Source organism: Haemorhous mexicanus, chromosome 1, assembly GCF_027477595.1.
Source record: "Haemorhous mexicanus isolate bHaeMex1 chromosome 1, bHaeMex1.pri, whole genome shotgun sequence".
Classification (NCBI taxonomy): Eukaryota; Metazoa; Chordata; class Aves; order Passeriformes; family Fringillidae; genus Haemorhous; species Haemorhous mexicanus.
Genome location: NC_082341.1, coordinates 118,839,538 through 118,862,340, shown reverse-complemented (window position 1 = coordinate 118,862,340; position 22,803 = coordinate 118,839,538). Strand labels below are relative to the sequence as shown.

The 22,803-nt window shown below is 43.2% G+C and overlaps 1 protein-coding gene across 2 annotated transcripts in view; it reads right to left on the bottom strand.

Annotated features, from left to right (window-relative positions):
- Positions 1-236: 236 nt before the first annotated feature.
- RGS20 (regulator of G protein signaling 20) overlaps positions 237-22,803 on the bottom strand; it is a 34,379-nt gene continuing 11,812 nt past the window's right edge. For both annotated transcript variants that reach the window (XM_059860604.1, XM_059860593.1), the window contains 4 exons: positions 7,701-7,849; positions 3,582-3,668; positions 2,504-2,738; positions 237-1,300 (listed from right to left, as the gene is read on the bottom strand). In XM_059860604.1, coding sequence (XP_059716587.1) covers positions 1,112-1,300; positions 2,504-2,738; positions 3,582-3,668; positions 7,701-7,849 — 660 coding nt within the window. In that variant the 3' untranslated portion in view covers positions 237-1,111. The remainder of the gene's footprint in view (positions 1,301-2,503; positions 2,739-3,581; positions 3,669-7,700; positions 7,850-22,803) is intronic.

The following is a 22,803-nucleotide window of genomic DNA, read 5'->3' as shown; positions in this document are numbered from 1 at the left end:
GAAGACATTAGATCTACAGATAGTTTATGTGGATTCAACTTACTTTCTTCCTAGTATTTCCTGTGGTTACAGATTTTGAGATATGACCAGGAATTAAGAGTAATGCTTTGGGTATGCTGTAAATGAACATGGTTTATAACTGGATAGAGCTGGTGCTGTTGGACAGTCTGAAATGGTGCTGTATCAGAACACAAGTTCCATCTTCCTGCTTTTATTAAGTAAATTAAGTGTATATCTGTAATGGAAACCTTACAAGATCTGTCAGGGAATGGGAGAATTTTGTATTTACAAACCCAAGCTGATTGAAACTGTTGACGTCTTGGGAACAAATAGTGAAGGGTTTTACAAACATCTACTGAGGGAAGAGAAAAATATGTGAGAATTCTTGTGCTTTATTTTGGAATTTGAATGCCCAGACTTGTCTTCCTCTGAAATAAATAATTTAACTTTATGAACATCAACAAAGGGAACTTAATGCTTTCAGCAGATTCTAATACTAAAATAACAATTCTTCAGCAAAAGATTTCTTTTTATAAGCAGCATTATTTCAACCAGTAACTTTCATAAACTTGAGACTGCCGTGCCAATTTCCATGAGTGCATCATGTATGCATTAAATATACCAAAACAAGTGGAGTGTACCTATGCCAGGTGTGTGATGGCAGTGCCTAGAGTAACACAGTATTGACAGTAATATTTTTACTTTGGTCACAGTGTGGATGGAGCAACTGGTTTGATTTTCAAGAAAATTCTTAACACTCCACTTAAAAATCAGTTTTAGTTTCGTGCTCAGTTGGTATTTGTACCTCAGACATAAGTTGTAATAGCTTTGTGTCTGAATTGTCTGCTGTGTTTGAAAAAATACTGCATTTTTGGAACAATATTTCTTCTTCATTTCTCTTCATTTCCTTTTGCAAAGTAATACTGAATTTAATCAGAAACTGTACTTACTTGATTGTGTCAGAGCTTTGTGCGGATTTAAATTATTCAGTCTGTAGTAAAACTTGCCTGAGTTATTTTCAGGTAAATATCTGATTAATTCTAAATTCCCTGTGGATTTCTGTAGCCCAGAGTCCCGTCTGTTTTAAAATAAATACATTTAAGAAAAAATTCTATGCTTCAATGGATTTTTCGGACAAGGACTGAAGCAAGTCCTTATAAATAGAAGAGTTCATAAACCGTGGGTAAGAGTCTCTGTGCATTAAGGTATAAATTTGAAGCTGTGCATCATCAAAGGTGTGTTGTGAGGGTTCCAGCATATTTCGGTTAATAACTTCTCTTACTCTGGAGTCCAGACTGACCTGTGTATTAAAATAAAAAGTCATGTAAATAATAGTGGTGACTAGTACAGGTGGGTCTTAGTTTTGTTTCATTGGTTGAAAAAAACCATCTTTTTTAAGCATTTCAGCTGGTGTCCTCCAAGACTGTAAAAACTGCTAAATAAACTTATGCAAAAAATTATTCTGTTTAAATTTGAGTGGAGTAATATCTTGAGTATGGGTAATGTCCTCACTGAGGTACCTTATTGGAACAAGGCTGTCTGCAATCCCTTTATTACTGAGACCGATGGGTTATTTCCAGACCAACTTCCTGCTCTGTAGTAAAGAGCATTTATAATTTTTTGTGACAGTTCATTTCCTGGAGAGTTGGTGCTGTTGTAAAGAGACCGAGTTTGGAGTAAGAGTATGACGCAGGTGGACAATGTAACCTGGAAGCTATTTCTTAATCAAATTGCTGTTAAAAAGCAGAGTGGGTTGATGTGAACCACAGGTAGGGCTATATAACGATTCCATGCGACATACAGTAATGTAATTTTTTTTCTGCAGGTCCTATGTGTCTGTAGAGAGATATTAGTATTGCAGGAACAGACTGGGTAGATTTAAACAGCATTTTTATAAGTACATAAATATAGCTGGCACAAAAAGAAAATTAAATTGCAATTTTGCAAGGATGTTGAAAGGCTTCAAATTTTATAATCCTGCTTGGCAGGATTATATTCAAACTGTACTGAGGTGTCTTTGAAACTTGACATATTTGCTAACAGCAAAATAGTTTTGAAAATTTTGGGGAAGTCATTGTGTTTGCTCTATGCCCTATTTTGTCAGCTGCTCTGTGAGAAAATGACACTTTATTTGTGGTTACTGTGCTTTTGGAGAAACGTATACACCCTCTTCGGAGTGTAACGAGAAAAGGAATTGATTTGTCTAACAAATAAAATTTGAATTCTGCAAGGATAATGTGATTAGCCATATATTTGTGCCTCAAACTAAAAATTCCACATCAGCATGCCAGGGTAACATAGGAAGAGCTTCCATACAACCAGTGAAAGTAGTTTTGACCATCTCACCTTAATGATGTTTGCCTTCTTCCCCTAAATATCTACTTGATGGCAGTGGAATGTGGGGGTGGGGGGAAGTTCTCCCTGAGTATTGTTGTAGCTTTAAACACGTTAGAACTAACTGTGCAAAGAAACATCAAAGAATGTATTAGGGAAAGCAATATACCTCCTTTGGAGAAAGGATAGAAATATAATCTTCATAAATTAGTCGCGCTTTTTCTTCAATGACGCTTTTGTTGGATTCTTGTTTTAGTTCCTCGCAGGCCATCCAGAAAAGCATGTTTTCCTCGCTGAATTCTGTTCGCAGAAATTCGCGAAAAGCATTTCTGCCAGCTGGGGTAAGCATCAACTTGTCAAATGATTGAGCCCAGGCATTTACTTCTTCGAGAGTGGGAGCAGGGCTTAAGGAGGAAGAAGAGCAAAAAGAGAGAAACGAATTATTGTTACTCAAGTTGCTTGCAGCTGGCAGGAGGCATCTGCCATCACAATGGAACAAAATTGTGAGGTTCATGGGATTCTGATTCCTCGTTGTAACCACCCAAGTGCAAACTCATGTAAACACATCTATAAGATGTTTTTTGAAAGTGTGCTTATCAAAAGCTCTGATGCAGGTGATTGCCTCTGCTTTGATGCAAAAATTGCAGTTTACTGCTCAGAGTAAATGCAACAAAGAAATACCTGTGCAACAGCTAGACATTTTTTCTATCCCTAATATTCCTTTTTAAATTATGGTTAAAAATTGAATGAAGATGCATATAAAGAAACAATGATTCAAACATTTTGGAAGGTACCCACCTGTATGTTACCATTTTGCAGGTGCTTTTACCTGTTTGAGCATTTCTGAAGAAACTGTTGCCTGACTTTTGGGAGTACTTAAGCTCCAGTTTATTGTGATTGTTAGGCTGAGCACTGTCAGTTAAGCTCATTGCATACTTGCTGGGTGGGAACAGGGTGTATTTTTAAATTATTTCAGGAAAAAGGGTAAAATTTCAGTTTACAATGCTGGTTTTAATTTGTCATGAGAGTGGGGATGTGCTTATGTGCTGCATATAAATGAAGTAAAATAGTATAGATCAGATCTTTGGTTCATTAGGGGGTAAAAAATAGGTGACTTGCAAATTGGGTGTAAATGACAAGTAGATAATAGTTATTTTCATATTTCAGGTAAACCATTGCAATTACTTAGTATGGTTAGTTGGGTTTGTTTCATTTTAGCTTGACAAAACACTTAATAAAGACCATACCTTTCCTCACAGTTTGGAATACCCTCTGCTTGGAGTTCATGAGATGTTCTCCTCGCTCTCTCTTCTTCTTGATTTCTAACAGTAAGACTGAAAAGTAGCAAACAAAGTTTTAGTCAACTTTATAGAGAAGAAGACTGAACATACAGCAGACACTTTGCCTTCTATACTAAAAAAAAAAAAAAATTCTAAAAGGACAGACGCTAATGATAGGCACATTACCCACAGTTACATTCTGACCTTATTTTTACAATTGTATAAACCCTGAGTGTAGCTGAATGCTGTTTAATATTCCATAATACAGATTTTCTACAGAAGGAGCATAGTTCCATAAAATATCTCATGTTGAAGGGATCTATAAGGATTGTCAGGTCCAATTATAAATGTATAGATGCACACAAGTGTGTATGGGATGTATATGTGTACATGCATACCCTTTGTCACATACCAAATCTATTCTCAATTGGTTTTTGTACTGGGTATGCTCAGTGCAATGCTTTTACTTGAGCTGAACCTGATGCACTGGTGTTATGTGAGTTAGGTTTCAAGGTAGGTTGGTTTGGATTTGTTTGTTTGCATTTTTTTTCTTCTCAGTTGTGATGAGGGCCAAGACTGGTTTGGAATGGTGATATCACGTCATAGGAAAGCCAGAGGTCAGAAGCAGGACACAAGATTTAAGTGAGCTAAAGACTTCTGTATGTGATTTTGGAAGGATAAGCATCTTTCAGAGTTCAGATGTAGATACAGCCGGATTGTGTGGTGATTGATTGCATTTTAGCAGATTGCTAATACATGTGTCAAAATGTGAGGTCTGGAGCACAAAGAGCAGATCTATCATTGGTGAATATCGCTTTGATTATGTCTGAATGGAAACACTTGTTTGTAGCATTACAAAAACAAAGTTTGCTGCGAGCACTAGTGATTGCTGACAGTTTTTGATGTCCTGTGGAAAGGCAGCTGTGAACTCTTGCTTCTTTCATCAAATGTTAGTTATGATAGCTCTAGTTTTTAAAAAATTATTTTGTAGTTGTAGATGATTCATTTTCATTTGAAACTGGATTTGAAAATAAATTTTTTTTTTTAGGGAGTGGGGACTACATTCCATTTCATCCAGGCTGTGACAGCTTGGTGAGAAATGCATGTGCATACACACATGCTGTCATATAATCTGTAAAATATGTCAAGAAGAAAAGGTCCCACTGTTTTTTATATTTTATACTACCAGTTATTTATATGAAATGGGCCCTCCAGCTGAAACAAGGCAACACAGTTGCTATAACTTCTAGGGAAACACCAAACCTCACTTGTATTTTACCTTTCTTTCATGCTAATGTTCTAAGTTTTGATGCCTTAATCCCTAAGAATATCATTTATCTCTAGGAAGGTTTTTCGTTAAACCAGTGGATTTTTCTGCCTGTTTTGCATTCTAAACTCTTGGCCAAGTCTTATTTGCAGCCTTATTGTTTACTGGGCATTTCCTTCTCCATCTTTGTCTACTGTTAGTCCATAATCTGCAGAGACCTGTTTCTCTCTTTGCCATGGCAGTCCATGTGTTGAAGATATAGGAAAGCTTTTGTGTTGCTAAGATGAAGAGCAGATAGTGCAAACACTTTTTTCCAGCAATATCTGAACCATATGTTCAAACCAATGAACTATGTCAACTTACCTTTTCAGGAAAAAAAAGGGAAAAATGTAAGTAGTAATGCTAGTTCTTTTTTTCTATTAGGTTATATGGGTCTCAAGTCTTTACTACCCTTTTTACCAGTGGTTCTGGCCTTTTTTTGAATCTGTAAAGTGATGTATTCTCACACACAAACAGAAAGTTATACTCTTGTCAGAGCTATTTTTGGATTAAGGGGAACCAACACATCCAATAGAAAGGAATACAGTCTTGTGGGATAATGCACAGAAAAGGAAAAAGACCAAAGAAATAACAAAAGTCTCCCTAAGAGAACATGCCATGCTTCAGAAAATTACTTACAGGCAGGCTCTTTCCCTAGAAATGTACAAGTAAACAATAAAGAGAGTAGTGCAATACTGTATCCTCTCAGGATTTGGAAGAGTAACAGGCTGGAGGCTTGGGTTTGACTGTAGGAATGAACACAGGCTCTGAGCACCCAGCTGAGAGACTGATTTCAGTTCATTCTAAATCTACTATTAAGAATATGCTGAATATTGGATGTTCAGCAGCTCAGCAGCATGACTCATGGAGACTGTTATTTTTATTCCTATTCATAATCTTTCTGTTCCAAGAGCTTAGGCTATTTTGAGGAAAATGGTCTATGAATGGGGAACATAAATAGCTTAATTACGGTTTGTTTTGCATTTCTTGCTACTAGAAAACAATTGTTTCAAAAAAATCAGAAATTATTTTAAAGCTGAAACAAGCTACTCTGTTTCTGAGCCTGTATTGGTTTCCCAGATGATTCTGAAATGCAAATAGGAATTTTAAGCATCATGAAATTTGGGTACTTTCTCAAACCCTGTTGAGTAAATTGCTTTCTTTGAATTGTTTGAATAGTGAGATACACAGAAAATGAGCATCCTGGAAAACTGATATCAGGTAAAATCACAAAAAACCCCCCCACTTTATCAACAATTTAAAAAGTAAAATGCAAATTTGATATACTATGACTTAGTAGATAAATGTGTCTGATTTTTTCCTTTAATGGAAAACCATTTTTGTGTAATGCAGCTCTGGACTGAGCCACTTGCAATTGCACTGGACAGCTGTAGAAATGGCATTGGAATTTGTATGGGATGCTTTAACATAGGTGCAATAGGTCACAAACTGATCCTGTACAGGCAGAGTCTTAATGTCTCTCTAAATTCTACCTTAGTTTACCTCTAAGCACCTGCTGAAAATCTTAGTAGGATCAGAGCCAGAGTTCTTGGCATCTCACAAAAAAACCCAAACCTCCAAGCAGCCTTTTGTCCTTGCAAAATATTCACTATTTCCAATAGGGAGGGCAGAACCTTGTGTGTCTTGGCTTCTGATGAGCTGAGTATCAATAGCAAGGAACTGATCAGTCTGCTCTTCCCTTGCCTTCTAATGGTGTTCTCCAAAGCATTTGCCACAGGGTGCTATTGGAAAACAACATGAGTGGAATAGACTCCTAGCCCAGGCTGTAAGGTTATCTGTAACCACTTCCCATCACCTCAGTGCCAGGTTTGCTTGCTCTAAAGTGTTTATGTGGTAGATAGTCAATCTCTAAGAAGGATTCACTTGCTGTCAGAATTTTGGCTAAACTCTATGGCTATTTAAGACTTTTTGTTTATTTGAATGCAAGTTCTACTCTTTCCCATGAAGTAACACATTGCCCAAACTAGATACAGGGCTTTTGAATATGAGAAGATTTACTTCAGTTTAGAATGAAATCACTGGAGGGGCTGGTAAGAAATTGATGTGAACAGATTGTTAATTTAAGGAATTAAGTGATTCCTCCTCTTTTGCTTTGATTGATAAATTTTCTTCCTTAACAGGAGTGGGACTTTTGTAATGGGAGTTTTTCTGATTTTTTTCTGCTTAGCTTCTCAACTTCACCAAATACCCACAGTGTTTAAAGTTTCTGATCCCAGTGATTATCTTCACATGAGTTGCAGGTGCCATGAGTTGGCAAAACTAATTAATGACAACAGATCCAGTTACCTTCAGGGGAAAAAAAATGTGCTGGGCACCTGCTTATTCATTTTCTGACCTACAAATCCTTCCACCTTCTCCTAACTCCATTTAACACCTTTGGTGCTTCTTGTCAAGGCCCAAATCTAAAAATAAAGCTCTGACATATTCTGGCATTGCTTTCAGTTTTTAGTGGGAGCCTTGGTGAAGCTCAGTGTTGAAGTTACCCCATCCAGCACAAAACAGACATTACACAGTATTGACAAAAAAGAGCAATAGAGATACAGATATTTCTTTTAAAATCTGTTATTTCAATGGCAGGGGAAAGAAAGAGTACACTGGAGTAGAGGGTTGTGCCTCATAGTAGAGCACAGCAATCTCTTTGTGTCCCAGATCTGCAGAATTATACAATCTGTTTTCTTTGGCTTATGTTGTCCTGTGCAGGAGCTATGTGTGCCTTCCCTGCTATTCTGTTCCCTAGAGGCTTGAATGAGAGGAGTTACCATGAGCAGCTGCAGCAGCAGCACCAACAAAAGCAGCAGGCATTGGAGCCTCGATTTCCTGTGCTGAGCTGAGCCTGTGCAGCACCTGGGCTCTCCGGGGTCGCAGCCATCTGCCGTTTGCGTATCTCTGTCCTCTCCGATCCCATGGGCTGCAAGCAACAAAGGGAGGGGGAAGTAAGAAACATCTCTCTCTTTTTTCCTTTTTTGTTTGCTTTAAAAATCCTACCAGAAGTGCTGAAGACCACAGCCTCAAGGGAACTGAAAAGCTAAGTCACTGATTTTTTTTCCCCCATGGAAGTTCTAAGGTGTTGAATCCTTTGGAAGGTTCACTCATTTAAGTGCTGTGATGGAAGGCCAAGGGCTAATGAATTCTTCACATGCCTGGGAATGCAATGAGAGGGGGGTGGTGATGCAGAGACCAAAAGGCATGAGTGAGGGGCCTTGGAGAGCTAGAGCTCTTGGCACAGAGGTGTATCAGCCAAGGAGCTGGAAAGGGTTTCCTGAGGTTTTGACTTCAAAGGCTATCCTAAGGAAAATGGTACAGAATAGAAGTAATTAGGGCCTCTTTTTCTTTTTTTCTTTCTTTCACCTGATTAGCCAACTCACAGGCTTCACAATGCTTGAGTAAGACACCTGAGCTCTCCTGAAAATCTGGCCTTTGGTGAATATTGAGGATGTCTCAAACCTGCTGGTTCCCTTTGTAGCAAAGGGGGAAGGGCCAATACTCATTTCTCCATTGAAGGTCTGACTCCTACAGTTTTAAAAAACTTTTGTCTATGTGCTTCTGTGAAGGTGAGGAGGAAACACAAAACTAGATGTTAATAATGACATGGTTTTCACTGAGCTCCCCAACTGAAGACCGCATGAAACAGTTTTTGGTGGATGAACTAGTTGGTTGTTTAGCACAGTTTTAGGAAGCCTTTTTGGAGACTGCATTTTGCAGAATGTGCAGATAAGTGTTGTTGATGAAATGACAAGTACCCTTGAAGTCCCTGTTTGTTTCTGACCTGTCTCTGAGCTTCACATTTGCTCTACAGCACTTAATAGTGCTTTCCCTGTTATGCTGAAAGTTGTGCCATATGTAAGTGACAGATAAAATGCTTTGAGAGATAAAATGCTAGCTTGTACAAAGATTAGTATGGCTTTCTTAATCTTATTTGTATTTGATTTTTGGATACATAGCTAGTCATCCTCCTGTGTCACGAGATCCCTTTGTGTGTAGGTTTGTTTCGGGTTGCTAAACTTTCTTTTGAGGCCGTGACAATTGTAGGAGAATTAAAATTAGCTGCTACCAATTTTGAGTTCTTTTTTTAATCTATAATATCAGACTTGAATCTAATGAGATAAATACTTGGGGGTTAAAAGTTGCTTTCCTTTCTAAAATGTTTGTCCAGGTTTAGGAAATGCTGCTGTTTTAACTTAAGGGGGAATGTACAGATCGTGTCACAGACTTGACAGAAGTGTTGGAGAAGAAATAATGTTATTTTAGCAGAGTGCAGCATTACATTTTGCTGCACTTTGGTTACTATGTTTTTTTTCAATGTTGAATTTATTTCTGTCTTGTAGAGCTTAATAGTTTTTGTATTTGTGAGAACCACCCACTCTCCCAAGAGACAAATGCATGACATGGTAGCAGAAGATGCACCTGTGTAGCAGGAGGAATAAAATACAAGAACAACAATATAGATAGAAACTACAACCCATTTTAAAACTCTGAAGGCCCAATCTGACAAGCAATGCCTAAATGACCAGAAATAGCAAATCAGAAAAAATAACATAGCTTCCAACTGCCCCTCCCCAACCTTTCTTGTTTCAAAATGTGAAAGGATCACTGAAATGTACAATGTATTTGTAGATTCAAATTTCTTCCTGTCAGCTTCAGATTCACATGAATGGAATGAATAAGAATTAATTTCCTTCCAGATACCTATACTTTTTTAAATGGAGCATTTTCACATTTCAATTAGAGAGTGATAGCATATAAAACATTTTTGGAAGGATCATATATCTAACAATATTTGCTGCTTTGGACAGTAAACTATTATTATTGATTAGAAAAATGTAACTTAGATTCAGACATGTGCTGTTTATATAGCCTATTACATCCACTCTTACTTCTGAGATAATTTATGTTCACACATTTGTATCTCTAATTCATATTAGTAATGAGTTAGCCTGGGCTAAACACAATCCAGGGCCCATGGAACAGCATGGCAAAGTAGAGAGCTGAGCAGTGGTGCAGGTTATTACAGAGCTGTAGACCTCCTTTGGTGCACTTAGTCTAAGTCCCATACGACAAAACCGTGTCAGGCTGGTCAGGTACACAGAACAAGCAATAAGTGATCTATCTCAGCACTGTTTACCTAACTTCAGGAGAGCCTCATTTTATGTATGTAGGTGTCTTTCTGCTGCTTCTAATATATCCAGAATTTCACTGTAGGACATGGAAGTTTTCCATTGCACTTTGCTGCTTCTTGCTGCAGCCACCAGAGCTGTGTAATGAGCCTTGCCAGGCAGTTGCTGGTTTGAGTTGTGCTGTGTGCAGTAATGGGCAGTAGATTTATCAATTAATCCAGTGAATATTATTTGTAGGAATTAACAAAAGTCCTTGCTCCTTAAGAGTACAGCCCACATTAGCAACAATTTAAATAATTACTTTATTGATCTGTGGATCTGTGGGAGTTGAGGTGGGTTATTATTTTGCCTTCAGTAGACTTCAGGCTCCTTCAGGGCAAAAAGGAGAGGATGTTTTTAGACCTTGTAGTGAAAAGATCTTCTATTCATGTAATTTTACAGTTGTTACTTTGGGACATCAGATTTCCAGACCTCTCTGAAGGTGCTATGGGAATGAAAAAATTGTATGAGAACCCTCTGTACTGGATATTCTCTGCACTTTGAGAACTGGAGTCTGCCTTCTCTGTCCCCACCATCTGGAGCAGCAATGTGCCTTGTTTCAAAATGGGTTAGAGAAGAAAACACAGAGGATTAGAAAACTGGAGATGGACTGCTATCCTGTACAAGTTTTCTGAGGAATCCAAAAATGCTTTTAGGCTACTGATGGAATGATGTAAGATACCCTTAACCAAAGGATTTCAACCCCTACCCATCTCATGCTCTGTTTATACTCAGAGTGGGTATGGTTTCAGCCACTTGCTGAGTATAACATGAATAGTCAGTAGGATCTAATTTTGCTGATATTGACTCACTGTGAGGAATCAAATCCTTGAATGGGACAGTCAGTGTCAGTGTCTAGATGGCAAGAGGGGGTTCTGTTGCACAGGTCCTCATGGTGGTGGTGTTGGCTGGGTCACATGAGGCTCTGGGACCTGCATTACTGCCCAGATCCTACACATAGCTGTCTCATGTGCCTTGGGACCACTCCAGCACATGCATAATCCATCCCTGATGATTTTCAGGAGCTGCGAAGCATCTTCTACCTCCCTAAATTGTGTACATGAGTCTATCCTGCATGATCATTTTTGCATGTGCAGGAAGTTTCTTCTAACTCTGGACAAGTAACACTTAAAAGCCTCCTCTGACTACCTGCAGTCTGTGCAGAATTGGGTTGATTTTGTAGCTTTGGAGTTTCTGGATATCCTCCACCCTGGATATTAATCAGCACACTGGAACATAAAGAAACTTTTCCAGGCAGTGGGTCCTGCCTGGAGTAATCCACAGAACCATCTAAATTTCACATGGACAGTGCCAATTACTCAAAAACTTCAATGAGAATGGGGAGTAGGTGTTGAGGAGATCAGCTTGTCTCCAGTTGGTTCATTGTTTCAAGTCAATCTAATGTAGCATCTCTGCAGATGCCAAGGTGCAGACTTCCTGGATCTCCCAAGGAAAGGGATGTCCTTCTCTATATAATGATAAAAACAAATTGAGTCCATTATAAAATTGTCCCTAAAGAGCAATGAAACAAAAATAGAGGAAAATTAGTGGCACATGTTCTTTTTTCTTATCCCTCTAGATAGCATCTATGAATCATGTAAAAATGTATGTGTTCATATTATTGAATGCTAATAAGTAATTAAAAAAAAAAGTCTAAGGATTTAGGCAAGCATCAGAGATGCTACTTTTGACAATAGTGGCAAAACCACTGTAATGCCTTAAGAGTAGTGCTGAAGTGGTGAGATAAGAATGTCTGTCATAACTTTTGCACTTCAAAGCATACCTATCTGACATTCAGATTATGAAGCATTTCTCCATGTAACCTTATAAACACAAAGGAGTGTAAAGGTCAGGAGTGAAAATTATTTCCCTGGTTAAAAACACCTCAGGTGATATTTGGCTTAGTTGTAACATTTATAGTATTTGTTAATTTCTCAGCAGAAAGGTGGGCTACAAAGAAAATAGCATTCCCAAAGGAGGAATATTTAAAATCTAAGCCACAAATGTCAATTTAAAAACCAAACCAAAACATCAACCAAAAAAAAAAAAAAAAAGCCCCAAACCCAGGAATATGCAGAAGATTGTAGACAAAACTTTATACTTTTATCCCTACTTTATGCTAAAACACAATGACATTTTTTCAGCTCAGAGTGCAAAGATTCTATTACTCAAACTTAATTACTGAGATGTAAGGTTTCCTCCTGTATACATTACCATCAGGCAGGTGTGCAAGCCTTTAGCTTGTTCTTGGGGCTGATTTTCATGGCCACAGCATGAAGCTTCCCCAGTAACTCCAGAGCCTGGGAAGCCCTGTGCTGGAACACGAGCTGACAGCCACTTGGAGTGAGGGCACAGATGTGGATCATATAGTCCAGTCACTTTTCAGCAAATACTCAGGCCCGGTCCAAACTCCACTAAAGCAATGAAAGCCACCTCTTGGTGTCAGCAAGCTTCAGGTGAAGTTATGTATGTCTCTCAGTTGCTGCTTTGGATCCTCCCAGTGATGAAATGCAGTGAGTTGGAAGAGATTCTGTTCTTATCTACTAATGTCATAACAGATTTGCAACTGGGGTCAAGTTCCAAATAAATCTCTTAATCTATTTTTTAACAATTCAGATATATTTGGGGCTGCAACAAACTCCCACTGAAGCCTGTGGCAGTTCACTGTCAGCTGAAATATGAACAGGAAACTTGATGCTCGTGCTTCTTCCTTTTCATTGACAAATGTGACAAGCAGGCTTTCTGCATTAAGCAGTGTGCTATTTTAGTCAGAAAAGAATTCTAATATATGTTAATGAACTCGCCCACACATATGCACATGCTTCAGGCATAGTTGTCAGATTGCCCACTTAGTAGGTTAAGAGCAAGAGCTCCTAGAAAGTTACCTTGTATTATTGGAGATTTGGCATATTGTAGTGGGGTGGATGAAATGGATGAGAGTTTGTGACTGCAAGACAGAAGTTGGCAGAAAGAAAAGTGGCAGCACATGGAATAAACCAGCTTTTTATGTGCCTGCTGTGCCCAAGCCTGTTAAAGGCTTCAGTGGATAAAGTTGCGAGTAAAAGTGTTATTCTGTAACTAACAGCTCTGGGACACTTTCATTGCAAGTGTCCAGAAATTGAGTACCTTTGCTTGTTTTACTTAATTTAGTTTTCCAGAGGAGCAGCAGCTCAGAGGAGCCAAGTTCATCTATTCAGCTTAAAGCATTGCTTTCCATTTCAAAAGGAATGGCTGAAAGGGTATCACACCCACATAGTAAGAGGTAAATGGTGCCTTGATCATGTCACCTGTCATAGGTATTTTTCTACCAATGCCTTAGAAGTCTTCTATTCCTCTTACTTTGGTATTCAGTTCTGCCCAGTTGGCCACCACAAGGCCACTCTCTGCAAAACCTTCCTGCACTAAAGTCTTTCTCTGACTAAAATCTGACTTTTCTGTTAAAAACCTAGTTATTTGGGGCTTCAATGGGATTTTTGTGGGGGCTTCGTTTGTTTTTCAGAGGGATGCCCTATATCTCCTCTGGATAAAGAATTTATTTAGTTTGGATTTTATCACAAGAGACTTCATTGAAAATGTTACTCTAACATGTAATTAGCAGGGTCACTGTCATTATTTGTCCTGTAATAAAGGAAAGACATTCAAGAATTCTTTATGAGTTGCATAGAAAAGGCAACAAAAGCAATCTGTAGTTTCTGTCCAGCTGATTAAGTGGTTGCTATGACAGTGGGGTAGTATGAATGTAAGTATGGATATAACTTCATCCCAGGCTGAGTCCTTCACAAACTAGGTCACTGCAAACTGCAATTAACTTAAATCAGTGTCAGGATCTTCTAGTCTGCACAGCACAAGCTGTCAGCATTCCTTGCCTTGTCTTCTGTGGCATCTGGGGTTGGCCTCAGTGGATAAATGTCAGTCACACTGACTGATTAGCTCTCTTAAAAACCAACATAAAATCGCACAGACTTCTCCAGTGCTGGGATTTTTACCACTGCTTCAACCCTGCTTTTGCTGGCTCTGATGTCAGAGAAAGCACCTGTTTCTAGTTATTTTTATGCAGCTTGTTTTAAGAAACAATAACATTTAAAAAATCTTTCCTCCTAATATTTTACAAACCTCTCTACTATGCAGTGAAGCTGGTGCCTGCAGCAGTTTACTCTGCTCACTCCCATTATCTCCTCCTGAGAGGTTGGTTGCATTGTGCTTAATTATGAATGGCCTCCAAAAAGCCCGTTTTACTGTACTATGGAGTGACTCATATCACACAGAAGCTCTGACAACTCGCACCGGGTACTGGAGGCGCATGGCGCTGTGTTAGTCAGTGACTCATTTCACATTGTACTCGGTGCTGAGATCTGACTCACATCGAACTGTATGAGAAGCTGACTGACATTGTACTGGTCTGAAAGCTGGTTTGAATCGGGATGACTCACCCTGGAGTGCATTAAGCAGTGATTCACACACTGTTTCCTATTGATTCCGATTGTCGCGATTCACTTCGGATTGTACTACGCTGGCATCTGGCTGCTCTGCAGGGCAGGCACTGTGATAGCAACCCTCTGCCTGGTGAGCCTGGCTGTAGTGCCAGCCTGCAGTGTCAGCCAGGAGGAGCAGTACCAAAGTCAATTTCATGCTGAAGAAAGGTCAGAATTTGGCTTAGCACACATTCACTTTGACCCTGACACTTTCTGGGCTTCTTTACTACACCCGGTTTTGACGAGTTTTGAAAACAGCAAGTGAGGAGTAATGAACCTCTAGCTAAGAGTCCTCTTAATTCTGAATGCCAGGAGATCTCCAGAGTACTTCCAAGACTTGCTGTCTCCTTTGTCAGTTTTCTTAGTGACAAGAAGATGGGATGAATTTCTGTAAGTGACTGAGTACTGATAGTTGCTTAAATGCTTCAAGTTCATCAACATTTGACCTGAGCTCCAAGAGACACAGGCACCCTACAGCCTGAAAACTCCTCCCCACTACTTTAAGCTCAGTCCTCAGACATCACTACTCAGTCTGTTCTAAGCAAGGGGTAGAGGTGTATAACATTTTAGGTAATGCTTCCATGATTAAGTATTTGGGACCCAGAGTAAAGATATCAAAGTAAGTATTGATGTGAGGAGTAGATAAAAAAATTAAAGGGAAATAAAGTAACTGTTCTCTCACCTTTGAGCATTTTATAAAATACAGTGCTAGTTTTACATTCAGTTGGCTCTGAGTTTAGAGAGACACTCCTAATTTTAAACATGATGTTCCTAATTTTAGGAACCACAGCTAGGAATCTCCTAGTGGATAATGATTCTGGTGTTCTGTTTAGTAGAACTGGCGTTTATTGCTTCTGGTCCTGTAATACAACAGTGGAGCTACCTCCACAGCCCACAGCTCTGAAGAGCACTGGATTCGATGCTGACATTCTATTTGTGTAACAGAGGTACAAGGAGACTCCTTGCCATTATGTCATAGCAACAAGCGTCATATGAAAAGTTTTCATTTTACATTTTTCAACAGCAAAAATGAAATAATGGAACGGTTGCATAAAGTAAATTACACTGCTATTAAATTACCATAGGTTCTTACTGGAGTCTACAAGGATAATCTTATTTCACTTTTCTGTATTTGTGTCCAATTTTCGTTACCTGCTTTTTCTTACCCACTGATATTACCTAATGACAGAGCTCGGGAAGAGCTCTTTCTCTTCTCTAAGTATGCTTGATGAGGCAGGCTGGCACTGGAAGTCTCCCTACGGAAACACTCGCCTGTTGCTGCTTCTCTCTCTAACTTGGCAGGGGAGCCCCGGGCTCCGAGAGCAGACGCACCGCGGGACCCCCTTCACGGTGGGGCGGGGGCACGGATGCTGCCTCATCTTCGTGAGACGAGGCGGAATGGCCCTTGAGCGGGGGCCGAGCCGAGGTGGGACCTGCGCTGGGGCCAGGGAGGTGGCGCGGCCAGGGGTGCGGTCCCGCCCCAGGGAGGGATCCTGACCCCGCTCCCGGGGCCGAGTGCTACCCGGGCTCTGAGCTGGGAGCTCTTGGGGAGGGACGTGGCGGTGAGAGCCGAGCGCCGGCGCTCCCGGCTTGCAGCTCCCGACCTACCGGGAGACCGGGGGAAACGCCTTTTGCGCCGAGTCCCCGCCGTTCCTCCCGGGCAGGGCGGCCACAGCCGCTGTCCCGTCCCGGCCGCGGGGCCACCGCCGTCCGTCCCGTCCCGTCCGTCCGGCTGCACCCGGGGCGGCTCCAGCTGCGGCACCGGGGGTCGCGGCTGCCGGCGGCGAGCCCGCGCCTGCCCGCAGCTCGGGATGCCGTGGCCGGCTGCCGCCGAGCGGGACCGAGCGCTACTTACGGTGTCGGCAGCTGGGCCCGGCCGGGCTTCCTCCCACGCTTCCCCTCCGGTCCCGGCGGGCTGGGCGACCGGGAACGGCGGCTCGCCAGACCCACGCATGCGCCCGGCCCCGCGGGCTCGTCTCGGTGCGGCCGCGGGTGGGTTCGCTCGCCGTGGCTGGAGCCGGAGGGAGCGAGGCTGGCAGCCCGCGCTCCCCGCCCCGGCACGGCCCGACGGGGTGGGCTGCCGCCGGGTCGCCCCTTGCGAGATGAACACCGGAGGCCGCTACGGCTCAGGGCCGGTTTGCAAAGGGATTAAACACAGCAGCGCCCGCTCCGCGGCGGCGGACTGGGCAGGGCGCGGGGAAAGCCATGGGACGGGCGCCGCAGGGAGAAATGCCGGAGAGAACGGCGTGAGAGCGTGTGAGTGGGGAGTGTGTGTGTGTGTGTGTGTGTGTGTGTGTGTGCGCGCGCGGATGGGAGGGAGTGGGAAGGGCTTGGAGAGGCGGCGGTGCCGCCGTGGGGCTCGGTGCTGGTGCTTCTGTGCTCACAGATGCCTTAGAGGAGACCCGGGCTTGTCAACCCGGGGCTGGAACATGCTCACATTTTAAGTAACTGCGTGTTAAGATACACGCCTACCCTCCCCTAGCCGCCTCCTGCTTTCCAGCGGCGCCGGGCTCGCCGCCGCCGGACTCTCTCGGGCTCGCCCTCCCGTTCCGCGGGGCAGGTGTGATACGGCTGCGGCAGTGCGGCTCCGTGCAAGGGTTTGCTGGGGGCCGCCGGGCTGGGCGCTCATCCCGATCCCCGGAGGCGCCCTTAGGAACATCGCCACGTTTAGGGGATTCTCTCACCGATAATGATCCGCCGTCTCCACCCCCCGGGCAGCCGTCTGCCGGGACAAGGGTTAACGGGACGACTGCGGCTTGCTAGTACCTCCGCTGCTCCCGGACAGACCGACACTGTCTTCCCTTGAAACTAAGACTGACCCGGTGCGTGAACGCTCTGCGCGTTCCCGGTTCCTGGAACTGGGCACCCCGTTGCCGTCGGGGCTGTTCCCTTCCCGCCCGCGCACCGGGTGCGGAGCAGGGCGGCCGCAGGAGCCGCCTCGCCGGAGCCAGCGGACCAGGGGCCGCTGGGGATGGCAGATGGGACCAGCGGGCTTCGCTGTGGCTCCCGGAGGCTTAACGCGGGAGCTCGCCCGGCGCCCCCGAGACTCCCACGCCGCTGCCGGCTGAGGGCACGTGGGCGGACAGCGGCTTCCCTGGTGCGGGGAGCAGGAGGAGGAGGAGGAGGAAGGGGTGGACGCGGCCCCAGGAGCGGTACTCACGGCGCCGGGAGGCTCGGGGGCAGCGCGTGGCTGCAGCGGCGCGGCTCCGTGGCACGCCGGGCATCTCCGGCGCTCCGGGGGGAGGCGGCTGGGCGGCGGCGGGGCCGGGGCGGGGGCCGGCGGCGGCTCAGCCCAGCGGCCCCGCAGCAGGGCGGCGAGCGGGCAGCGGGCGGGCACCCCGGTCCCGGCCAGCAGCGCCGCCAAGCCCGAGGGACATAAGCGGGGCTCCGGGACGTCTCGACGGGGCGCCGAGACGAAGCGCGGGCAAGGCCGGCGGGCAGGGAGCTGCGGCCGCAGGAAGGGGCTGGAGAGCAGAACTGACAGCGAGGCGAGGGGCCTGGCAGGCCTCGGAGTCTGCGGCGAGCGGGGGAGGTGTGGGAGCAGAGGGACGGAGAGGGAAGAGAGAGAGAAAGAAAGAGAGAGAAACAAAAAGTGAGCATCACCGAGGGGCAGGCGGGGGCCTAGCACACCCAGCAGAGCCCCGCAGTGCTCAGATGAGAGTTGGAGTGCTGGCAGCCGTGAGCCCACACCCTGCTGCCCTCGCACCCCCATTTGCCCCCAGGTACACTCAGTCTTTTCAACTTTCCTAAGCCGGCACTACAGGCGAGGGCCGGAGGACAGCTCTCGTACCCAGCCAGTGCCCATTGGGATTCGGGCCTGGCCATAGTCTCGGAGGAGCACGGGAACGAATTTGGCCACTTACAACCTACACCCAAAAAGCAGCTCCCAAAAAATCCCCTCCCGAAAAGCCAACCGCAGACGACGGACGGAGCTGCGGCGGCGGCCGGGAGCGGAGTAGAGCCCTCGCCGCCCAGAGCTGTCCAGGGTCCTGAACCTGCCCCGCCGCCTCCCGGGGAGCTCGGCGGGCCCGCCCCGATCAGCGAGCGTCAGGGTAGCGCGACCTTGCTCTTCCTTGCTGAGTGCCATTGTCCTGCAGAGAAGGAACCGCTTTGATGGAGCATGGGCCCTGAGCAGGAACGGACAAAAATCACTGCTCTGCTTCCCTTTTCTCTAGCCGTGATTTCTACCTGTTTTTGTTTGGGGTTTCATGATTTCATCAAGGTTTAGACCGTCCCATAACATTGTCCCTATTTCTGGCCTACAACCAGACATCAAAGAGCAGAGAGGAACTGAAGTCTTCATGGTGTGAAGAAAGCCCTTCCCACCGTGATGGTGCTGCCCTTGAAGGCCAAAGGCACTGCCACAGCAACGGGAGAACATGACTGTGGTGCCATTGATGCCAGCGAAGGTGTTCCTTAGAGCTGAAACCAGCAGGGAAAGCTGCCATTCCTACACAGAAGGAGAGCTTGCTGTTGCTTAGCAGCAGAGAGTTCCCCTAGGTCTGTTTGGAGAGGTGAACTGCGGCAGAAACCGGACAATGTTCCCAGGAGAGCAGAAAAAATAGAAAGGTTGATTCCCACCCCACAACCCCACTCAGTATTCCTCCTGCCCAGAGGCAAGGAGCCCTTCTGCGAATCCCTGCCCTTTTGGTTGTGGAAGAAAGCATAGAACTGATGTTGAACAGATTTCTGTGCCAAACTACAATTGCTAAGGCCCAGACAGGACCTATGGAGCTATTATAGGTTTGACAGGTAGGATTAAATGACACTGCCTCACTCCTTGGCAGAGAAAAGGGAACAAAGACTCAGTAAGTGTACTGAGGTGGTTGTTTATGTGGTTTAAGACCAAGCTCAAAACACCAGTTAGCACCACTGGCCTTTGAATTCAGCTCTTGGTCACTCTACCAGGACAGGCAGTCATTTCTCAGACTGGTGAGTAAATGTGACTCCCCTAAGACCTCTCTAGACTACAGTCTCAGGTGGCATCCTAAATCTTAGCAGGAATGCTTGATCAAGTTTAGGTTTAAAATGCTGGCAGAATATTACCCCTTTGGAAGGTATGCTCTTACTCCATCATCCTTTCCATTTCTCTCAGGAGAGTAATGATCTATTGTTCCTGCCAACAGGCAGAGGGTTTGGAATGAAGTGATCTTTAAGGCCCCTTCCAACCCAAACCAAATGGTTCTAACTGATATCTTATTAAAGAAGGCTATTTATTTTTTTTTTCAGAATTCATGATGCATAGTGATGGTGAGTAGTACTGCACAAAAATATGGTATTTATGCTCCCTAGCATAAATGGTGTTAGACAAAAAAAGACACCTAAGCTAACTATCTTCCAGTGACTGGGGTTTGTAGGCAACTCTGTCTCGCTCTGTAGGCAGGTACCTCTGCATCACTGCGTGTGTACACAACCACATCCTGAAACAGCTGAATGGAGTGGAGGCATAAAGGCCTCACAAAATTGTTAATGTAGTCATCTTCTCTTCCTTTCCCCGTGAATGATGGATGCAGGCTGATGTCCAGCTGCATGAGACAGAAGTGCATAAACAAGGGCTTGGACTTTGATGAAATGGAGTTTAGAGTTGAGAGAGCTGAGAGATCCAGACTGGAACCCTTTCTCTCCCTAAAGGAATGTGAACACACATTTCTCATGCATGAAAGAAAATTCCCCCAGTCATCAGAGCAACTTGCTCTGCACGTATTTCTGTGACCTTACTCTTGATCCCCTCTACTGCTCTACTTTGTTCAGGTTAATTCATCTTCACTGGGACGGAGGGAAAGTAAAATGTCAATCCAGCAAGGCTCAGGAGTATTTGACCTTGCACTTATTTCTGTTTCAAAAAATAAGTTATGGAAAATCTAGCTGTGAGCTGTGCATGTGAGCTGTGCATTTAATATAATTATCCCATATAGTGGCACCTTTTTTCTGTAACATTCATGGTAAATAATAGATCAAGAGATCTGGTTTCAATATTGGTATTATCTACCAGTATAACAGGCATTACAAAACCCGCCTCCACCCTTTACTTGGTTCTTCTGAATATTTCACATTAGACTCATAAGGTCTTGGGAAACTTTTAGGAAGAAATTCTATCCAGCATGCAGTAGTTTTTTAAATTCTAAATCAGAAAGAGATGGCTTTATATGAGGATACCTCTGCTATTTAATATTGCACCTTTGGATGCTTCTTAGACTCCATCCTCCCTCTTTCTGCAAACTTGTCCAGTTAACATGATTTCCTAATTTTGCCTTTGTGGAAATGAAGAAATCTGTTATTGTTCTTATTTATTTTATTGTATTTTTTAAAATGAAAACTTGTATGGCACCTTTTTAATTTGGTCTCACTGTTCAGGAGAGGTGATAAGAAAGATAATACAGAACATGTATCTGTAATTTAATAACATTGTATTCCAACATTCTTGCAGTCACACATTAATGGGTGACATAATGCACACATCAGCTTTTTTGGGGCCTGTTTGCCTTTAAGGTGTGAGGGCTGATTGTTGGTCTCACACCTGAAATTCTGCTCCCTGCACAAGGAGAAGTCATACACATTTCTATGGCAGCTTTTGTGTTCTAGTCTATTTCAGTGTTTCCTGCTCACTTAAATTGTTAAAAAGAGAGTTTCTAGACCATTGAATGGAGCTGATTCATAGGGAATTAGGGAGCAATTCAAACAGGGAGTAAGAAGCCATTTTTTACCTTTTTCATTGACATTAAAGTGCACTTGTTACAAATCATTTTGAAGACTGATAGGCTTTTCTGGGAAAGGAGATATTTTCAGAAGGAGAATGAGTTTCCAGGGACTTCAGCTGAACTTCAATTTTCTTTATGTATCAGCAGTATTCTAGTATTTGCTTTCCCTTACCCCTTAATAAAAACTAAAAATGTAAAAAGAAAAATAAAATAAAAGATGCATGTAAATAACCATATTTTGAAGAGAACATAATACCAGTGATACTATGGGAAGCAGCTTTGCTGAACTTTTAAATATTTGTGTTTTTTCAACATCAATTTCTTACAGGCAAAGCCGCTTTTCTTTATGGATCTATCAGTAGTTGGTTTCACATAGGAAATATAGGTTCAAAGTTGATGGGAGGAAGAATAAACTGGCATCTTCAAACATGTAAGACCAACCACAGAGTAGTATGGTCCCATAGAGCATTAACTAAATTATCCTACATGCAGGGATGCCTGTTAGTATTTAATTTTTCATCAACATTGATAGTGGTGTGTTTATTAATCAGTAGAATTTATTTTGTGTAAGCCAAAGTGTGAAAGTTCCACTGTCATGTCATTCATGCAGCCACAGGGTGTCTGAGCCTTTTTCTGGAGGACTAGGTTTCCTCAAGATCTGATGCTAAAACCTGTGATTGCATTACATTAGGGCTTGAAACGTTATCAGAATGGCTAGATGTGATTTAGATCTCAGTGCAGGCAGAATTTTTTGCAGTTGGTGGCTCTGCTTAGTGCTTTGATAATTATTTCATCACTGCAGGTCATTTTCTAGGGTGATGTATTTTCTCAGGGTTGTCCAGTCCCACATGTATGTTCTGACAACACCCTTAGCTTCAGTATTTATATCAGTCAGTGTCTGCTCCAAAGCTGCAGGAAGCCTCTGCCATCCCTGCTCACAACTCTGTTTCTTTTCTCCTCCTACATATCACATCTTTATTACTTCTAAGGCAGAGGAAACTTAAAGAGAAATAACATTTGAGATGGAATTCAGTATTAGAGCTAAGGATATGTTCTCTGGTAATATTGAATTGGCACTGAATGCTGGGTTTCAGAGTGTCAGTCAGCTCAGTGATGGTTCTACTCCTCATTCTGACCCATGAGTGTGGGTGTGGGCTCTGTGGGGTTTGTGAGCCCTTGGACAGCCCTTGGCCTGATCTGTGGCCTAATGTGTGCTTGAAATCCTTGGTGATGCAGAGTTTCTGGCAGATTTACAGACTACACAGGAATGTGATGGCTTGGGCAGAGAAGGTCTAACTAGAAACTGCAATGTGATATACACAAAAATGAAATCTTTGCTGAAATGCAAATGCACTAAGAAATGCTGTCATTCATATAATTTGTCATGTTTGGCAAATTGAATCTTCACAATATTCTCTGTTCCTCTCACTTGATGTATGACATTAATTAATTAAAAATAGAGTGCCAAACAAAATGCATACATTTTGTTTTAAACCATTTAGGATAGCATACATCTCTAATTCTATCCTCTATTTTTTC